At 40.2% G+C, this 21096-nt stretch overlaps 1 protein-coding gene across 3 annotated transcripts in view; it reads left to right on the top strand.

Annotated features, from left to right (window-relative positions):
• The window catches only part of DCDC2 (doublecortin domain containing 2), a 172602-nt gene that overhangs the window by 43562 nt on the left and 107944 nt on the right, over positions 1 to 21096 (top strand). For all 3 annotated transcript variants that reach the window (XM_079776599.1, XM_079776598.1, XM_079776600.1), the window contains 4 exons: positions 10405 to 10481; positions 10612 to 10743; positions 15904 to 16050; positions 18038 to 18092. In XM_079776599.1, the coding sequence (XP_079632725.1) occupies positions 10405 to 10481; positions 10612 to 10743; positions 15904 to 16050; positions 18038 to 18092 (411 nt within the window). The remainder of the gene's footprint in view (positions 1 to 10404; positions 10482 to 10611; positions 10744 to 15903; positions 16051 to 18037; positions 18093 to 21096) is intronic.

Below are 21096 nucleotides of genomic sequence, written 5' to 3'. Positions count from 1 at the left end.
CTATCTCTCTCTCTCCCTCTTCCTTTCTGAAATAAATAAAAATATATTTAAAAAAATTTCCATCTTTCATCTATTTGTCTCCCCTTTTTATTGATTTCTGTAACATATTTATAATAACTATTTAAAAATCCTAATTTGCTAATTTCAACATCACAATCATTTGTGAGTTTGACTGTATTTTTTCCTCTTGATAATGGGTCATATTGTCTTCTTTATTTACATGTTTTATAGTTTCATTGCATACTGGTATTTTGTATACAATTTTGTATAAAATTTGTAGAAATTGAAAGTAGGTTATGTTTACCCACAGGAAAAAAACTACACCCCTTTTTCTGTTGAGCTGCTAGTGTGAGGAACTGATCTCAGTGTAATCCATTGTTGAGCTGGGAGTAGAATGAATTGTAGCTTTAGTTTTACTTTGTCAGTGGTTTCAAACATTTAGTTGGTGAATCAGGCCTTGCCCCCTCTCCAGCAGGGCTTTGGGTTTAATACTGGTGAAATTCTAGAGAGAGATCACTACTTTTATTTCAACTGTAAGCTATTTACATCCTTAGACCTCTCTCTCTTTCTCTCTCTCTCTCTCTCTCTGCCCCCTCCTTCCTTCCTTCTTCCCTCCCTCCCTTTCTCCCTCCCTCCCTTCCTCCTTCCTCCCTCCCCCCCTCTTTCCCTGCCTCTCTCCCTCCTTCCCTCCTAGTCCCACCCCCAGCTTTCCACACCATGGGGCTTTTCCCCCTGCTCTTAGCTTTGTAGCACTTATGTGCACTTAAAGACAATCTCATGGGGAAGAATTGGTGGGCAGTGCAGACTTGCTCTTGGGTCTCTCTGTCATGCCAGCTCACACACTGGCTGGCCATTTATGGGAAGGTTTGTTCCTCTGCCTGCTGTGCCCCTGGGTATTAAAGCAGCTGTAGGTTTCCTCTCACTTGGAGAGGTTCATCCCTTTCTGGAATTTAGTTCATTCAGACTTCTTCGCATCTTAAGCTCTTTGATGCATTTTTTAAAATTAAGGTTTCTAGCTTGTCTCTCAGTTTTTGTTGTCATGTTGGGAACAGTAGTCACCTACAACCTTCTACCTCCAAAAGTGGAACTACTTCTTAGTTTACTTGAAAATGGAAAGAAAAACACTGACATATTTAGTGATGGAAATGACATAAGCCCAACAGATGCATTTTATTTATTAAATTTTGTACCAATTATCAGAATTTATTTCTTGAGATATGAAAAAGTGACAGACAATGATAGTTAAACCATGTAATTTTTGTGTCTCAGATCTGTGTTAATCTGCAGATTAGGATAAGGCAAAACTTATAATTATTAAGATTTGATGCAACACCATCAGTAGAAATCCAAGGAGAAGGTGAGTCAACCCTCCTTTGGAAAACTTCGGTTACTGTCCTCACCTCTTGCTATGTAGCTTTTCATTTTTTGAGTTTCTCTTGCAGTCCATGCATCTGGAGCAACTTTATGATAAATGGTTTCATTTCATGAAGTCTAGGAGATGTTCCTGGCATGAACTATCCTCTGATAGAGGCACTTTCTAATTGTTAGTTATGATACATACCATCAACACAGGACATGCTCAACCTGGTGGGTCATACCATCACCATGCATCAGGCATTTTAGCTGATCTTTCTCCCATATTTAAGGAAGCTCTTTAGAATAAACAATAGTTTGTATTCATCAGTTACATTATCTCTAGGGTAAGTTATTTTTTTACTCTGTTGTCTTTTAATAAATGTTATCCCTTTTCATTTATCAAAAAAGTGGTAGAAAATGATTACATATTTTGTGAAGGACTTTGTTATTTTCTATGCTATATGCTATCTTTTTAGAGTAGTAACAAAATTTTCCTCAAGGTTACCATTTTGAGAACTCACTTTTCTTAAATCCACAGAATAAGAGTCAAAGTGTCTATGTGTAGGTTGGCCTATAACTTTAGTACTTAACTTTTTCCTTAATGTTTAAGTCTGTCTTATGGATAGTCACAAAATCCTGATATGTTCTTTAAAATTGAGTTTTTATATATGATTCAGATTTGAGTTTTCAAATTGTATGATGAGCTTTTACAATAAGTCAGTGTCATTAGGCTTTTGTGGTGGTGTTCGTTTAATAGCATCATTTCCTCAGGTCCGTAGACTGAGTTTGGTTTTCTTGGCTTAGGGTTTCTGGAGATGGTGAGTGCTGAGATTTGAGGCAGATGGATTCTCTGAAGCATGCAGCCTAACAGCCTCAGGGGGTTGTATTGCCACTTCATTAATTAGTTCATGGAGCATCCCTTTGGGCTAATTTAGTGGGATTATCCCTATTTTTACAGATCAAGAAAATAAGGTAGGAGGTATTGAATTGGCAATTAGTCCTGGAATTTGGAACTAGTTACTCAGTTTGTAGATTTTGACCTTATTATTTTAAATATATGTATATTTTCACAGCAACACTTTCAGTTTTGTTGAGTTTGTTTTTTTATAACAAATAGATTCATATTTTTGAGTCATGAAGATTTTAACTTGAATTTTCACAGTCACTATGATGTCCTGCTATGTATATTGTGGAATTTGTGAACTTAAGGTAAATTACATACTTAGACTAATCAGTTTCACATGAAGCATTGGTCGGTTTTTATTTTTGTTTTAAAAATGGCCATTTGTGACATAAATACAGTCTAAGATACCAGAGACAGAGTGATATATTGGAAAGCACATGAGATTTGTTACCAAAGATCTGCGCTAGAGCCCTCCCTGGCTTACCTCATTCTAGCTGAGTGAACATAATTAAGTCACTTTTGCCACCTTTGACTTTAAAAATGTTTCCAACAAGCATCTTAGTCAAATTTGTGGTCAGTCTATCTATCTATCTATCTATCTATCTATCTATCTATCTATCTATCATGTATCTATCATACTCAAGGGATGACCCTTTCTCTCTGGTTCGCCAGGCTAACCTACTTCTCAATAAACAGGGTTTTCTAAGGTAATGTTGCCCAGTGCAGACTAAAGGCAGAAGTCAGCTGTAAGCATATCCTACTTTTGCTTGGTGGTGATTCCCTCACCAACAGACAAAACCAAATAGGAGTATTAGCTCTGCTGGACCCAAAGTCTGAGTTTTGCCTTGATGTGTTTTCATGGTCACAGATTACACAACTAACGCCATTCCTGGGACCCAGGGGTCTGAGTGGGAGTACCTCCTAGTCCATCCCTATGCATCTATCCTCTGTAACTAGATGTGTTGACACTTAACATTATTCTCATATTTTAAATGCATTTTCAAAGGGTTAGGAAAAGTATTTGGGTTACTAAGAAAATTTAAAAATTTAAAAAACATTCTAGTTTAATATGCTTCCCTTTATCTAACCCCTTGATATCTCTAGATTAGCATCAAGTGACCAGTACTTAATCCCTGATGAGGACTCTGGAAAGCTCCTTATATGCAGTAGATTTAACTTAAAATTTTAATTATTTATTATTTAAGATGTCAGTAGAAAAATTCTTTCTAAAGGAAAAATTTTCAGTTATTTTATACAGTGGTGTTGCATTTTTTAAAATTCAGATATATTACTTAGATTATTTCTTAAGATTATTTTATTAGTGTATCTGAAGACAGACTATTTCCATTATTTTTACTATAATGACTCAAATAAATATATATTTAAGATTAAGCTTCAGTTCAGCTGGTCAATCATGAACATTTGGGAAGTATTTGTCTTATGAATGAATAAAAACCTTGTCCAAGCCAATGGTTTGCTTTAATTCAAGCAACAATGTATAGACTCAGAATAAAGTTATGTAATTATTTTTAAAATCATGTTTATTTATTAAATTCTGTATATTATAAATACATATGCTCTAAAAAAGAGTAGCATATTTTAGCCAACTCAAAAGTTTTTAAGTTATTTGTTTATATAACTTATTCATCTTCATCTTGAATTCAATAATCCAGCAAGGTATTGAACAATTAAGGTTGGTAGGCAAGACTTTTGAAAAATTAACAACTGAGTATGAAGTGTGTGCTCAGTACCTTAGTAGTTATTATTGAGAGTAACTAAAAAGTAACAATAGGGACCAGAAAATAGAAAACAAATAAATAAAATATACTATGTGTCAGATGATGGTGTTACGGAAAAAAATAATAAGCAGCAAAAGGCAACAGAGAACCAGGGATGTGGTAGCAGCTTTAAGTCAAGTGAGCAGGGAGGCAGCGTAGCTATATTTAAAAAGTGGATTTCAAGAGAAAGACACTGTTAACACAAGCAGAGTCAGAAAGGCCTGTCCTTCACACAGGTAAAAGTTATATGCAGTTAAACATGCTGACCTTACGAGTGAGCAATCTGATTGATGGAAGAGGGATTTGTAGTCACCTAAAGACATTGTAAACCACACCTGGCCATATAACAGCATTCCTTATAAATGGATGTATTGTCTAGGCTATCGTATGAACTAAATAAATCAAGGGACTCTTGAGATTGATCAAGACTAAGCTTTCAATAAATCCCATTAAACAAAAAATGCTTATTTCTTTAGCAAGTTCTCAATTTTAATAGTTTATTCTACAGACATACTTACATATTTGTGCAAATGAGTATCTCCAAGGAAACACATCATGGCACTATTTGCAATAGCAAAAGTTTGGAAACAAAGTCTGCAAAAGTTTGGAAACCATTACTAAGGGACAGGTTAAATAAACCATGGCATGTCCACAGAGTGGGATATACACAGCTGCTATAAAGAATGAAGCAACCCTTCCCCTAAGTACCACTAAGGAACAGTCTCCATGGTATATTGCTATGTGAAAAAGGAAGGTGCAGATGAAGGGATATAGCAGGATATTAGTTGTGTTTAAAAATTATATATTCACTAGAGGCCCGGTGCATGAAATTCATGCACTTGGGGTGGGGAGGGGTCCCCTAGCCTGTCCTGTACCCTTTCACAGTGTGGGAGCCCCATAATCGATTGCCCCAAAGAGGTAGGCCGGTGCCGGGGGTCCCACCTCCGCAGTGCACGTGTGGGGCCGCGGGAAGCACACCTCCACTGTGCATGCAGACATCTTGTGACAGCATGAGGGCATCACGCGTGAGGGCGTGACGACTACTTAACCTTTTATTAGTAAGGATAAGATAATATGCTTATGTCTGTGTAGACTAATGTTTGAAGGGACATTGCTGACTCTGGTTGCAACATGGTGGTGGGGAGCAGGAATAGGAAGGACATTTGCATTTCACCATTTGACCCATTTTACTATTTGAATTTTGTTTAGGTGCCTGCCTTCCCTATTAAACATCTTTTTTTAAAAAGTCAACATCACCATAAATGTTGGTATAAGTGCAAGAGTCTCTGGGTTTAAAATGTAAAATTATTTTGATTGAATTAAAAACATTCTATTCTGTATTGGAGTATCTTTTTTCTTCCATGTTTACATTGAACCTTATTCATCTTCTAGCTGAACGTTCATATCTGGTTACTCTCCCCATTTCCCCACCCTCCCTCTCAACCACTTTTCTACTCTCCTTTTCTATGAGTTTGACTTTTGTTTTTTCAGATTCTACATATAAGTGATATCATACAGTTTTTGTCTTTCTTTGTCTGGTTTATTTCAGTTAGCATAATGCCCTCAAGGTCCATCCGTGTTGTCACAAGTAGCAGGACTTCTTTCTTTCTCACAGCTGAATAATATTCCACTGTGTGTGTGTGTGTGTGTGTGTGTGTGTGTGTGTGTGTGTGTAATATCACATTTTCTTTATCCATTTTTCATCAACAGACACTTAAATTGTTTCTGTGTCTTGACTGTTGTGAATAATGCTGCAATGAATGTGGAGTGCTGACATCGCTTCAAATGTTCTGTTTCCATTACCTTTAAATAAATACCCAGAAGTAGGATTGCTGGATCATTTGGTAGTTCTATTTTTAATTTTTTGAGGAACCTCCGTAGTGTCTGAACCAATTTGCATTTTTACCAACAGTGCACAAGGGTTTACTTTTCTCCACATCTTAACCAACACTTGTTATCTCTTGTTAAGGAGCTCACTCCCTATGTTTTATTTCAGGACTTATGGTTTTAGGTCTTATATTTAAGTCTTTAATTGGTTTTGAGTTGATTTTTGTATATGGTGTAATATAGGGGTCCAGTTTCGTTCATTTGTATGTGGCTGTTTAGTTTGCATGAAAAGATTGTTCTTTTCACATTATACATATATTCTTGGCTCCTTTATTGTAAATTAACTGACCATATATGTGTGGGTTTATTTCCTGGCTCTCTATTTTGTTTCATTGATCCATGTGCCTTAGATCAGTGTATCTTTTAATTAAATTTTAACAAACATTTATTATACAACTAGCAGGCATTGCAAGTATTTTTTTAGTCACCAATGAGAGGCAGGAAAATTCATGCATTTTGTCCCTCTCAAAAAAGCATATTTTGAAAAAGGAGAAAGTACTATAAATTATTTAGGGTTAATATTTGATCTCTAAAATAACTAGTAAAGTGTATAACCAATAGTTAGATTCACATATATGGGCTCACTAACTACTTGGCTCCTTATTATATGCGATATTTTAGACAAATTAATTACGCTCTAGTTTGTTCACTTGTAAAATGGGGCAATAGTAATTGTATTTCAGGATATGGCTTTGATGATTAAATAATATATAATGCATGTAAATTTAGCACAGTGCTTTCCATTAAGTCTAGTGCAATAAATGTTAGCTGTTTTTATTTATCAGTTCCCTTTGCTTATAAATTTTCTTTTCAAATTGGGGAGTGGAAGCCCCCAAGAGTGCTGTCACCTACACTATAGCAGCAGTAGCAGTTTGAGACAGAAAGCAAAGGGAGAATGAATAGAGGAAGGCCCGTGATTAATGAGGTAGGCCCAGCGAATGGAGAAATGAGGAGGGCATTGTATGCAGAGGGGCACGATGCACAAAGGCACAGAGGTGGATGCATGGCATGCTTTGGGAATGGAAGGGAGTAGGTTAGTTTGTGTAACGTGTACTACCAGGGGTCTGCATGGAAGGAGTATTGGTAGGAGGCGAGGAAACTGAGCAAGCAATGGTTGGCCACGGGGTTCTTATAGGCAATGCCTACGAGTTGGGCGTTATCTTTCAGTGGTAGAGATGGAAACTGGATAACAGAAGATCAGAGATAGGATGTGGCCAGGAGGAAGTGGGAATGTGGAGGAGGAGGATATATAGGGATGGGGTAGTGCTTGATAGGACTAAGGTAAGGTGACCAGACGTCCCGCTTTTGGCGGGACAGTCCTGATTTTTAACAATTTGTCCCGTGTCCCACGGCGTTTTAAAAAAGTCCCGATTTTTGGAAAGAATGCATGACAAGCTAGGGAACGGTGGGAGAACGGGAAGGGAATATACGGTTTTCGGCGGCCATGTAGCTATTTAGCCAGGATATGAGTTTTATATTATTTTTGTTAATTTTATAATGTTAAACTTTAATAATAACAAATAATTGTTGAGAACTGATTATTGAGAACTGCTTATCAAAGTTCGCATTGTTGATCAGTTGTTAGAATTCGACCACCATTGTTTGGACTTAATGAACAATGGCATTTTTTGGGATTGGCAATGACGAAAACATTTTGTAACTGTCTCTCAGACGATACACATCATACTGCGTGCTAGTAAGCTAGTTAAACAAGTGATGTCATTACAAATCAGCTCTTCAGATAATTTAGGTAAGTAATTTATTTATTTATTTCATAAATACATAAATTTTCTTGAATTTAGCAGACAGTACTCGTATTATTTATATTTTATAGTGGCAGCAAAAAGTCTAGCGCCGGCCTTGAAAGTGACACGACTTACGTTATGGCAAATTCAGAGGAAAAATAATACAAGTTAGTATTGTTATTATTTAGAAAGAAATATAGGATTAAAATTAAAATAATTTTTAAAATATAGTTACTTTATAACAATCAAATTAATTTAATTTATAAACTAACAATAAAATATGTTCATATAATTATGTACCTACTTACTGTGTTTTTAAGCAATATTACCTTATAATAGAGAAACATGCAAATTGACCGCACCTCCGCTATGCCCACGATTGGGCCGGCAGGAGGCTGGGGGCGGGACTCCGGGTGGCATATGCGCCGTTGAGAAGATCAAGATGGCGGTGCCCAGTGGCCGGGCCCATGCTGCCGCTCCCGGGGGTGCCTGGGGCGATCGGCACCCCGGGGGGCGTGGCCGGGCCCATGCCACCGCTCCCCGGGGTGCCTGGAGCAATCGGCACCCCGGGGGGGCGTGGCTGGGCCCATTAGCACCCGGGGGGGCGTGGCCGGGCCCATGCCGCCGCTCCAGGGGGTGCCTGGGGCGATCGGCACCCCGGGGGGCGTGGCCGGGCCCATCGGCACCCGGGGGGGGCGTGACCGGGCCCATGCCGCCGCTCCTGGGGGTGCCTGGGGCGATCGGAACCCCGGGGGGCGTGGCCGGCCCATACCGCCACTCCCCGGGGTGCCTGGGGCGATCGGCACCCCGGGGGGGCGTGGCCAGGCCCATCGGCACCCCGGGGGGGCGTGGCCGGGCCCATGCCGCCCTCCCCGGGGTGCCTGGGGCGATCGGCACCCCGGGGGGGCGTGGCCAGGCCCATCGGCACCCCGGGGGGGGCGTGGCTGGGCCCATTCAGCCGCTCCCGGGGGTGCCTGGGGCGATCAGCACCCCGAGGGGGCGTGGCCGGGTCCCTCCCACCCCTCCCGCCCCTCCCGGGGGTCCGGGGGTCGATCGGCCACCTGGGGGGGCGTGGCCAGGCCCCTCCCGCTGCTCCCGGGGGTCCCAGGGGCCAAGGCTTTCCGGGCCTTGGGCACCAGCGGGGAGCCTGCACCGATCGCAGGAAACCACTGGGGGTTGGCTCCTGTGATCGGTAGCAGGGACGCTGGGTCCGGCGAGCCCAAGGCCAGGAAAGCCTGGGGCGGAGGCTTTCCCGGCCTTGGGCACCAGTGGGCAGCCTGCACGGATAGCAGGAAACCACTGGGGGTCGGCTCCTGCGATCCTTAGCAAGGATGTTGGGTGCCGCCGAGCCCAAAGCCACCGCCCGGGGCCAAGCCCCGACCCTGAAAAAGGCAGAAGGCGGTGGCCACAGCCAAGGCCTGGGTCCCTGGTGCCGGCAGAAAACTGGTGCAGGCAGCCAGGTGAATGAAGGTCTATTGCACGAATCTTCGTGCAAACGGGCTACTAGTATGTATATAATAATTTATAATATAATTTTAAATTATTTTTTTTAGATTTTTAACATAATGAGTAAGAAAAGAGGATGCAAATTCAACGATGATCTAAGAAGTGAATTTCCTTTTATTAAAAAAACCAAAAGTGATTACAATATAGACCAAATTTTTAATCAAGACCCCCTCCCCTCCTCCCCGGTCAATGGTGTCCCGCTTTACCAATGTTAAAATCTGGTCACCTTAGGCTAAGGGAGAAATTGAAGATCCCACGTGGCGGTGGAGGGGCCTAGATAATTAATGGGACAAATAGAGCCATCAGGGGACACATTCCAGGTGGGGGTGAGCTTTGTAAAGGGATGAAGACCCTTCTTATGAGACAGGCAGAAAGGTGAAAAGCAGTAAAGGTGCAGATGAGGTGGGAGGGGGCAGGATACAGAGGTTGAAAGGCTGCAGCCTTTCAGCTTCTTTTCTTGAACTTTGATCTGCTGAGAATGATCAGTTGGAAGGAAATGATCTGCTGAGTATTTGGGGTGGGATTTTAGGGTTTAAGATGAGAGGTGGGGATTTGGATTATCCACTGTTGGAAACGTAAGAAGTAATGGACTTAGGAGGAGGAGGAGTCTGGCTGATGCAAACGCTTGGTGAGAAGGTACCAGGGAGCCATGTGGTTCTCGCTAACAGCAGCGTGGATTCTAGAAGCAATGAGGATGGAAAGATGGCCAGACCCACCCAGATGCAAGGAGTTCAGGAACTGAGGGCATTGGCTCAATGGCAGCTGATGAACAGGGAAGAAGCAAATTTGAGAAAAAGTGACAGAGTTAGTCTGAAGAGAATAGGATGAGGTCAAGATGCATGGGGTCTAGATTCAGCGAGTAGGTGAAGTGAGGAGAGGGGACAAGACAGATGTGTGGCTGGAGGGAGACTTCAGGGTTCAGTATTTTATAGGATTACTAGTATTTTATTGTTGTTTTCCAGAAAGCACTGTTTTAAAAAGTTGCCCTGAAATTCTCATAACAGCCCAACAGTGTCTGCATTAGTATAGATCAGGGGCAGACATTTTTCTTGAGAGCTTTGTTAAGGTCACATAATATTGATAGAGGATGAGCCCAGAGTGTTTTTACAAAGCGAGATGTTAACACTGGCATAACAGGTCTCAGCTAGTTCCCTGGAAACCTGTAGTTTTTCCTCAATAGGAAACAACTAACATAAGCTCAGTGATTTGTATTTCTTTGCTTTTAAAGGTAAAACCAGTAATCCACAGCAGGATCAACGTGTCAGCTCGATTTAGAAAACCACTTCAGGAACCCTGTACTATCTTGTAAGTTGGAGGCCTTTACAGTTCAAGTTGAAATTGGCTGGTGGTTTCCTTTTAGTTTGGGGTTTGCACTATAATTATAGTGGCATTACTCTGTCAAATAGTATGGCTCACGGGCTTTGTTTTTGTCCAGCTTGATTGCAAATGGAGACCTCATAAGCCCAGCATCTCGCCTCCTCATTCCTAGAAAAGCCTTGAACCAGTGGGATCATGTACTACAGATGGTCACGGAAAAAATAACTCTGAGGAGTGGGGCTGTTCACAGGTATGTCAAAATCATCTTGCCAGTGGATGGTTTTCAGAACTGTGAAAATATTCCCAGGAGGCTCTCAAGTCACTTGTTCCAAATTTGAATTTTGGCTCACCAGTTAGGCTCTATATGCCTTAGTTTCTTTATCTGTAAAATGGGTATATAATAATACCTTATAGATTGTTTTAAGGAATAAGATAAGCCACATACAGAGCTTAAAACAGTTCTTGGCACAGATATTAACTATTTTTATTCCTTTAATTTAGAGCAATTAGGCAACATTCATTTTGTTGAGAACTTTTTTCTTGACTCTTAGTTAACTTGTCCTTTTATTCAGGAGATACTTATGATTCTTTGATGGTCCAAACTATTTGCCTAGCATAAAGAATCAGACATCAGGAGCTGTTAGTGGATTTAAAGAAGAGGCAGGTAAGAGAGGATAATTAAGTGATGTTGCCTAAACTTGAGCAATCAAAAGCATTTTTCTCAAGTTCTGAAATTTAAGTGAAGATTAAAGTCATGGCTTTTAAATTGTGAAGCCTATGAAATTATTCCTTGATGGAGGCTCACTTATTTAGTTCCTTAAAGGTGGGAGGGTTACAAATAATATATACAAGTACAGACCATATTAAGAATATACACAAAGACTTGAAATCTAATCAAGAGTTTTCTGGTTGTTCTTGAGTTTTGTCTTTATCCCAAACTCTCTAACATACTCCACTGGTAGAACATACTCCTGCTTTCAAGAAGTTATACTCTGCCCATTTTCATTTCTATATATCTACCTATGGACACATTTCATAAGATAATTATGTCTTTCAGTTTAATGTGTATACATATTCACATATATTAATATATATAGTTTCATAGCCACTTAGGTTTTATTTTTATTATTATTATTATTTTTTAATATATTTTATTGAATTTTTACAGAGAGGAAGAGAGAGGGATAGAGAGCCAGAAACATCGACGAGAGAGAAACATCGATCAGCTGCCTCCTGCACACCCCCTACTGGGGATGTGCCCGCAACCAAGGCACATGCCCCCGACCGGAACCGAACCCGGGACCCTTGAGTCCACAGGCCGACGCTCTATCCACTGAGCCAAACCGGTTTCGGCAGCCACTTAGGTTTTAAATATAACTAGGTATATATAAATATATATTTAGTATATAAATATAATTGAAAGCAAAACTTCACCGGTGGTAAAAAATATTTCATGCAGGACAAAAGATATAAATAAAAACCATTTCTCTCCCCTTGGGCTCCCCAGTTCCTCTTTCCAGCATTATTCTAGAAATATTCCATGCATACAGAAGCCTGTGAATCTCTTATTTTTAAAAAACACAAAGGGTAACACACATACACACATGAATAAATATATAAACATACCTTATTTTTTAGACTATTTTATTGTTTACTGTATTATAGGTATTCCCCATTTTACTGTAACAACAAATCTTGGAGATTTTTATTAGCATAAATAGCTCTATCGTATTATTTTTAATGACTGCAAAATATTCCATTTTATGAGTGTGCCCTAATCTATTTTAATAGTCTACTCTTGATGGAAACTGAGATTATTTTCAACCTTTCACTATTGCATGTTCATGTCTTTGCATATAAATAGAGTTTATCAGCAGAATAAAGTCTAGAAGTGGAATTGTTGTGTCTATTGGTAAATGCATTTTAGATTTTGATAGATACTGCCAACTGTCTTCCAAAGAATGTGTACTGACTTGCACTCTCACTAAAAGTGCTTGAGGGCCTGTTTTACATACTCTCATCTGTGCTGTGAAATTAATATTTTGTCTTTTCATTCATGTTGGGTAAAAGTATTATTTTATTTGTGTTGATTTTTATTTATTTAATGTACAATAATGACACCCATTGAGCATTTCTTTAGTGCAATGCATTATTCCAAGTGCTTTATCTTGTTAACTTAATTTAGCAATCCTATGAGGTAAGTAGTGTTATTATTCTCTTTTAATGAAACATGAGACACAGAGGGGGTAACTTACTTGCCCAAGATTATGTAGATAGTGACTAACAGGACTGGATTCAACCAAATTAGTGGGCTGTATGACTCCAGAGCCTGTGCTCTTCATTGCTAAGTTATTCTCTGAATAACTGCCAATATTTATCTTCTATTACATATGAACTATCTGTCATGGCCTTTGCATATTTGTCTTATTGATTTGAAGGCATTCTTTACACATTAGGGAAATTGGCCCTTTGTCATATGTTCTAAATATATTTCCAGTCTGTATTTTTGATACTGCTTATGTTTCTTTTTGCATACAGACATGTTGAGTTTTGATGCAGTTGAATTTTCAATCTTTTCTTTTGATCATTAAGTTTTATTACTAGTTTAGGTCTTTCTCACTCCAAGATTATAAAAATATTTTTCTATGTTTTTGTCTGGTACTTTTAAATTTCATTTGAAACTTAGATCCTTCTGGGTTTCATTTTGGGATGAGGAGTGAGACAGATCTCAATCCTATATAATAAAAGCTTAATATGCCAAGTGTCCGGTCGTCCCGTTGGCCATTCAACCAATCAATGCGTAATATGCTAAGGCTGCTCAACTGCTTGCTATGACGTGCACTGACCACCAGGGGGCAGACAATCGACCAGTCAACCAGTTGCTATGACGTGCACTGACCACTGGGGCAGAGGCTTAATGCAGGAGCTGCCCCCTGGTGGTCAGTGCGCTCCCACAAGGGGAGTGCTGCTCAGCCAGAAGCCCTGAGCTGGGCTCACGGCTGGCGAGTGCAGCCTCTCTTGCCTCCGCAGCAGTGCTAAGGACGTTTGACTGTCGGACATCCCCCGAGTGCTCCCTGACTGTGAGAAGGGCACAAGCCAGGCTGAGAGACCCCCCTCTGAGTGCACGAATTTCGTGCACTGGGCCTCTAGTTGTTATATATTGATTTTTTTTTAAGATATAATTGTGTCTTTTGACATATACATAAATATAAGCCCACTAAATAAAAAATATAAAGCATAAAAATATATTTATATACACAACTGCATGCCCAAGATATACCTAATCATACATATATTGATATGAACAAATTCATACACAGAAATAAAATTTATGCAAGTACAAATATAGGAAAGAAAATATAGTTATATGTCCCTGAACATTTGAATACTTAGAGAAAGTTCATTCTTAATATAATGCCAAATACGAGTAAAATTTGGTTGCTGTTGACTTGGGATATGCCCATTTTTCCTTAAGGGAACATTAAAAAATCTTACAGTTAGATCCTACACTGCACATCAATTTATTTATATATGAAAAGCATTCCATAAAAATTGGTTCAACTTTCTATTTATATTTCTTGTCTTTGTAGCAAAAGAAGAAAGCAGGTCAACAAGAGTCATATAAAGAAAGGCTGAAATCATGGGCTAGGACTTATGCAGGACCTCTTTCCCACCTGGAGAGGAAACCAGTCATATCTTAGCTGTTTCCAGATCCACAGCTCTGCTGCCTTTTCATTTCTTGCTATAAAAGTTAATTATGAATTTTGATCTTCCTATTTTGAATGAAAATGAAAGAAGAATGTCCGGGTCTAAGCCAATACTTCTCAACCAGGGGAAGTCTCCCCGTCGAGGACATTTGGCAGGGTCTGGAGTCATTTCTTGTAGTCCCAGCTGGGAATGGGCCAGCTACTACTACCACCTAGGGCAGGGGTCCTCGAACTTTTTAAACAGGAGGCCAGTTCACTGTCCCTCAGACCGTTGGAGGGCCGGACTATAGTTTAAAAAAAAACTATGAACAAATTCCTATGCACACTGCACATATCTTATTTTGAAGTAAAAAAACAAAACGGCAAATCACCCGCATGTGGCCCGCGGGCTGTAGTTTGAGGACGCCTGACCTAGGGGGTAGAAGCCAAGGGTGCTGTTATCTGCAGTGCACAGGACAGCCTCCACACCTCTCCACAGAGCATAGTCTTGTCCAAACAGTGTTCAGAAACCCTGGTTTAGGTTAAGGCAAGAAAACCAGAACCCTGGGTGAAGTGTTAACTTGTAGGGAGAGGAGTACAATGTTATAAAAGAAAAGATTGTGATACTAACTCAACACAAACACATTCCAGGATTTTGGTGGCTATTTTCTTTTTACATAATCAGTAAACAAGCAGACAGGTCAATGGACTTTTCATTTCCTTTGCAAAGTTACTAACCTTTATTATGCAGTATAGGAAGCCGGAGAATTTTTGAATGATTTTCTTGAAATCTATCTAGTTGCTCTTGTTTATAACCTTCAAATATCTGCATTGTCTTTCTGTGTAGTTTCCTAGTAGGCTTTTTTTCCCCTGTTCTTTAAAGAAATTCTCTGGATACTTTAAATGGTCTACAAAATTATCACTGTTCTTTGAATAAGTAACATATTAATTGTAGTTTGCAGCAGCAGTTTTACAGTAAAGGGAGGTTCTTGTGAAATCTATTCTGGGAAGATGAGGGAAGGCAGGGGAAAAAAAGAAAGAAGCAGGAATGTTATGTGGTTCTGCATCATTAATACTGGCAATGGGTTCTTTCACCTCCTGCCCTCTCAACCTCTTGTTTTCTGACCCAGTTTTGTGTGTTTAGATGTAATCTGATGGCTGCTCATATACAGAATGCTTTAGGAGGCATATAATTCTGACAAGTAAATTAAGAAAATAAATTGTAAAAGTACTTACTAAATGTAAATAGAACAACCAAACTTCAACAGAAGCTGGGCTTTATTTAAGGCACCACTTTCTGTATCAGTTAAATCTTCCCCTCTAAAATCTTAATATGGCAGCCATAGGGGATATCATATTAGATTGTCATTTCATTGGGATGAAACACTGTGCAGCTAGTTAGCAACTGTGTCTGCATTATAACGTTGGCATTTAGTTGAATCTAATTATTTCTTGTCTTTGAAGCAAAGGAAGGACATTCTTCTTTCTTTTTCCTTCAAAATAGGAAGACCAGAATTTGTAATTAACTTGTATAGCAAGAAATGAAAAGGCAGCATAGCTGTGGATCTGGAAACAGCTAGACTTTGAGGCATTTGTAATTCAATAATTGGGATAGTAACAGATGAGCCAAATTAAGAACAGAATGTTTTTATTTACTTTGTAATTTTAAGCAGTTTTCTCAATGCTTGTTAAAATTTTAATTGTTGGCCTTCATATTTTGGCAGACTTTATACTTTAGAAGGAAAACTGGTTGAAAGTGGGACAGAGTTGGAGAACGGACAGTTTTATGTGGCTGTTGGCAGAGATAAGTTTAAGAAATTGCCTTACAGTGAATTACTTTTTGACAAGTCAACCATGAGAAGGTCTTATGGGTAAGTTTTCATCCTCATTTACTTCTCATACTATAGTTATCACTTGAAGTAGCATTGAGTCTTTTGCTGACCACTGGTATATTTTACATAATCTAGTTTATCAGTTAGACTGCAAAGCATATATGATATACACTGACCTTTGTTTTTTTTGCCATGATTGGAGATTGAGATCTATTGCACAATAATTTTTGGGAATCTATGGAAGACTAAATAGTATATTATTTACTATTTATATATGTATTTTTGCTATTCATTTATGATTTTATAACAAATATAAAGACTCTTGTGAAGAAGATACATGGCAATTAGCTTCTTTTTAAAAAATATAAATTTTTTGTTGATTTCAGAGAAGAAGGGAGAGGGAAAGAGAGATAGAAGCATCAATGATGAGAGAGAATCACTGATTGGCTGCCTCCTGCATGCTCCATATTGGGGATTGAGCAGGAGCATGTACATATGCAGGCATGTACCCTGACCAGGAATCAAACCTTGACCTCTTGGTTCATAGGTCGATGCTCAACCACTGAGCCACAATGGCAGGCCAATTAGCTTCTTTAAAGCATACATTGTTAGAAGTTTTAAGAATCTCTTAACTGTTTAGCTGGATCAAGTAATTTTTCAGCTGCTGCATATAAAACATCTAAAGGTGTTTAAAAAAACCCATAATATTTTATACACCTTTTAATAATAACTGTAAAATATAAAAACAATACAATTCCACTTGTGCAAAATAAATAGATTAACTGCTTTTATAGTTAATATATGCAAAATTTTATAGATGACAATGTAATTACTCATAATGCACTGTGGACCGTTTTTCTCTATGAAATGTCATATATTGGTGAAAGATGCCTTATTTCAGCCAAGTAGCTGGACCTTATAGGCATGCCTGAGGAGCCCTGGTCCCTGGCACATGCTGAGACCCTCCCTTCAGCTTGCTCACAGTGCCCCAGGACCTACCTCTACTGCAATCTACAGATATTCCGTGACCACTTTGCTATTGGAAACGGAATTTTTTGGTGGTTCTCTGCTAGGGTGGATGATGCTTGTAAAGACAGAGAAGAATGTCACCAATATGTTGTCCATTAATTCACAGTTTGTGAAGCCTGATGGAGAGCTTAGCTGAGGGTCTCTAGATAAGTATTAGATGAAACCAAATTTTAGGGATGTTGTTTAACGTATGCAAGAGCACATGGTTTTCCAGCACTTTAGAATTACTCACCAGCAGACTTATTGCTAACCATCCTTACCCATCCATGAAATCAAATCCTTCCACAGCCTGCCAAGCAACACTGGATTAGTCTGTTGTTAGCTTCAGTGTGTAATTGATGGCAGTGGGAAAACTCTAACTCATGGTGACCTTTCTCAGGCATATTAGTAAGATTACTTTATCTCTGTATCCTCTTATTTACAGAGTTTCAGTTGAGTTCCAGAATAAATCTTTTTCTAATAATATAGACATCTGCGAAACAACATTCCTATAGTTGAAGAGATTTTTATTTTTTGACAAGAGTGACTGGTTTAGAAAGCCCCTGAATATAAATGTCAGTGTGCTACCATTCTGAGCTCCTATCAGAGGCAGACAGCATAGGCGTTTAAAAAGAGAGATAAATTTATTGTTTTAAACTCAATTTAGCAAAATCATTACTCAGCTTGAGAAATGATCTTTGAAATTCATATGGAAAATTCAGGGAATTAAATAAAAATGCTGTGAAAGAATATAATGTGGTACTAAAAGTTTATTGTAAGTATCAATTACAATAGTATGCAGAAAAAAATATTAAACATCTTTTGGAATGGAATTTTGAAATTTTATGGCGGTCTTTGTGAAATTGGGAAAGTATGTATGTAATACTTTTGTGAAACACTGATATCAGTAAACAGTTGACTTACAGGTTGGGATGACAAATTGGGATGACAATTGTATTGCCTTGTATATTATTTGTAAATAACACTTATATTTCTAAATTGCAATTTGTTTTCACAGTCAGAAAGCTTCTTCACTGCCTCCTATTGTGGGATCCAGAAAGTGTAAAGGGAGTGTAAGTATCAGATGGTTTGCTCATCAATGTCCTATATTTCTGTACACTACATTGAGACTATTCTTTGGATTTCAATTAAATTTGAAGAAATAAAAGCTAGCTGGTATATAAGCAATTGTGTGAAACAACACTAGGACATTAATGTTACAATTAAGGTCTTATAAGAGAGCTAACATTTTTAGAATATATATTTTGAAATAGGTATCTTTTTCCTTGTGTATAGACCTGATTCAATTTACATCACAGTTGAAATCTAGGCAATAATACATAAAAGTAGAAGAAATGCTGGGGTAGGTCACATTAGTGGTCCACCCAGTCCTATTTCCTATCTCTGACAAAGACTAAAAAAGAAGTTTTTGTAAGAAAATGGTGATCCTCACATATAGTTCTTTAAAAGATTGAGAATCATTTCAAATATTTATTCTCTATCAGAAAAGTCCATTCATCATTCATTCATTTGCTAATTCAGCAAAGTTTATTAAATGCCTATTATATGGGAACTGTGACACGCAGTTAGTAGGTAATTCCTTAATGTCTTTGTATTTTCCGTCTCTAGTTCTCATGGAGATGAGTTTTATGTCATGCCACAATGTTGCTTTGACAGAGTACTTCTAGCTAAGGCTTCTCTTTCCACCCTTTTGATTGAATTTGCAGACCTGTAGTGGTCAGGACTGATTTGATATTTCCCCTCTCTGAATTAAGGAAGCAAAATTCTTATTATGGTGTTTTGTGAAATAAATGGCTGTTTGGCAATGATACTGCTTCCTAGTGATGATTTAGATATTTCTCCATCCTTTTGGTTATATCATGTGAAATTCTTGGAAAAAAAAGAAAAACAATTTTGCGTGAAGAAGTAGTGCTGAACTCAGCATAAAAAACAGCAAACCTTTATTAGCCACTCATTCACTGGGACTCATACAACTTATGACAAAGCACTTGCCCCTCAAGAAACGTACAATCTCATTGAAATAGAGAAGATAGCTTGAAAAGGTAACCAACAAGCTAAACACCAAATTTGTGATGGGACTGGTAAACATGAGAGAGACAGAAGGCATCAATGTGCATTGGTCAAAGTACATGGAGAAAGTTGAATTAGAGTTATGCCTTTGAGGACTGTTTAAGGCAAAGTCAATGAGGGGGGAAGGGCTTCAGATAGAAGGAACAGTGTGAGGAAAGGAGAAGCAATAATACTGGCTAATATTTAGTGAACACTATGACAGTGTCTTTACAGGTGTGATTTACTTAATCTTCACCCCATAAGGCAGGTACTATTATTACTTCATCCTACATAATAAAATGGTAATATGTAAATTACCATCACTCTGCTACGCCCACGATTGGGCCAGCAGGAGGCGCAGGGGGCGGGACTCAGGGTGGCCGGGGTAGCTGATTGGGCCAGCGTCTGTGCCATGGCTGCCGGAGGCTTTCGGAAGGCCTGGGGCACCCGCGGACAGCCGGCCAGGTCCCCCGCGATCAAAGGCCAAAGCGGGGGACCTGGCCGGCTGTCTGCTCCGGCGCAAGGCCTTTTGAAAGCCTCCACAGCGCCGGAGGCTTTCGGAAGGCCTGGGGCACCGGCGGACAGCCAGCCCGCTGGTGCACCAGGTGCATGATTAAATCATGCACTGGGCCTCTAGTTTAAAAATAAGAAAAGGAAGCAGACCATGGAAGTACCACATCTAAAGGCTTCTGTTGAGCAACTGGCAGGGGAGGGATTGCGACCAGGTGGCCTTCCTGGAGGAAGCTTGTGCTTCTGACCCCAGGGAACAATGAGTTGCTCAGGTTGACTGGAACAGAAGGTCTTTCTTCTGTGGTGTGGAGGCTGATGTGCCCGAAATGGTAGTGATGGCAGTGTTAGATGACTTAGAATGTCAGGGAACCTATGGATAAAAGTTCTCTAAGACAGAGTTTAATGATAGAGCTTGTTATACAAAGCTGGGGCAGGGGAGAAAAGAGCCTTTACAGCAGAGGAAGAATTACAGAGGCTCTTGGTAATGAGCTTGGCAAGTGAGGAGGGCAGGAAGAAGGCCAATGTGGTCTGAGATAAAATTGGCAGGCAGCGCCTGAACCTGGGTTTGGGTTTTATTCCTTGACTAGTAGCCCGTTTGCACGAAGATTCGTGCAATAGACCTTCATTCACCTGGCTGCCTGCACCAGTTTTCTGCCGGCACCAGGGACCCAGGCCTTGGCTGTGGCCACCGCCTTCTGCCTTTTTCAGGGTCGGGGCTTGGCCCTGGGCGGTGGCCTTGGGCTCGGCCGCACCCAGCGTCCCTGCTACCGATCGCAGGAGCCGACCCCCAGTGGTTTCCTGCGATCCGTGCAGGCTCCCCACTGGTGCCCAAGGCCAGGAAAGCCTCTGCCCCAGGCTTTCCTGGCCTTGGGCTCGGCGGCACCCAGCGTCCCTGCTACCGATCGCAGGAGCCGACCCCCGGTGGTTTCCTGCGATCGGTGCAGGCTCCCTGCTGATGCCCAAGGCCCGGAAAGCCTCCGCCCCAGGCTTTCCTGGCCTTGGGCTCGGCGGCACCCAGCGTCCCTGCTACCGATCGCAGGAGCCGACCCCCGGTGGTTTCCTGCGATCGGTGCAGGCTCCCCTCTGGTGCCCGAGGCTTTCCCGGCCTTGGGCTCCGCCACACCCCAACGTCCCTGCAACAGTTTCCTGGTGGGCGTGGAGTGGTTGGTGGGCGTGGCTTGGGCATAGTGAAGGTGCGGTCAATTTGCATATTTGTCTATTATAATTCCTTGATAGGATACCATTTGAGGGTTAGAAGAAGAGGGTGATACCATTTGCTTTACATTTTGAAAAGACCATTCTGGCCATGGTGTCTACAGAAAGTGAGCTGGGGCAAGAATAGGAGCAGGAGGCTGTGGGACAGCTGGTGTCCAGGCATGTGATGCAGGTGACTTGGACAGGTGACAGCAGGGGAAATGGGCATCTATGATAATTCTTCTTTGAATATGTTGTAATGGTCTGTTGTTATTGGTTGATACATTCATCACAGGCATTTAC

Source organism: Cnephaeus nilssonii, assembly GCF_951640355.1.
Source record: "Cnephaeus nilssonii genome assembly, chromosome: 7".
Classification (NCBI taxonomy): domain Eukaryota; kingdom Metazoa; phylum Chordata; class Mammalia; order Chiroptera; family Vespertilionidae; genus Cnephaeus; species Cnephaeus nilssonii.
The sequence above is the reverse complement of the archived record's forward strand: the minus strand, read 5'-3'. Positions and strand labels throughout refer to the sequence as shown.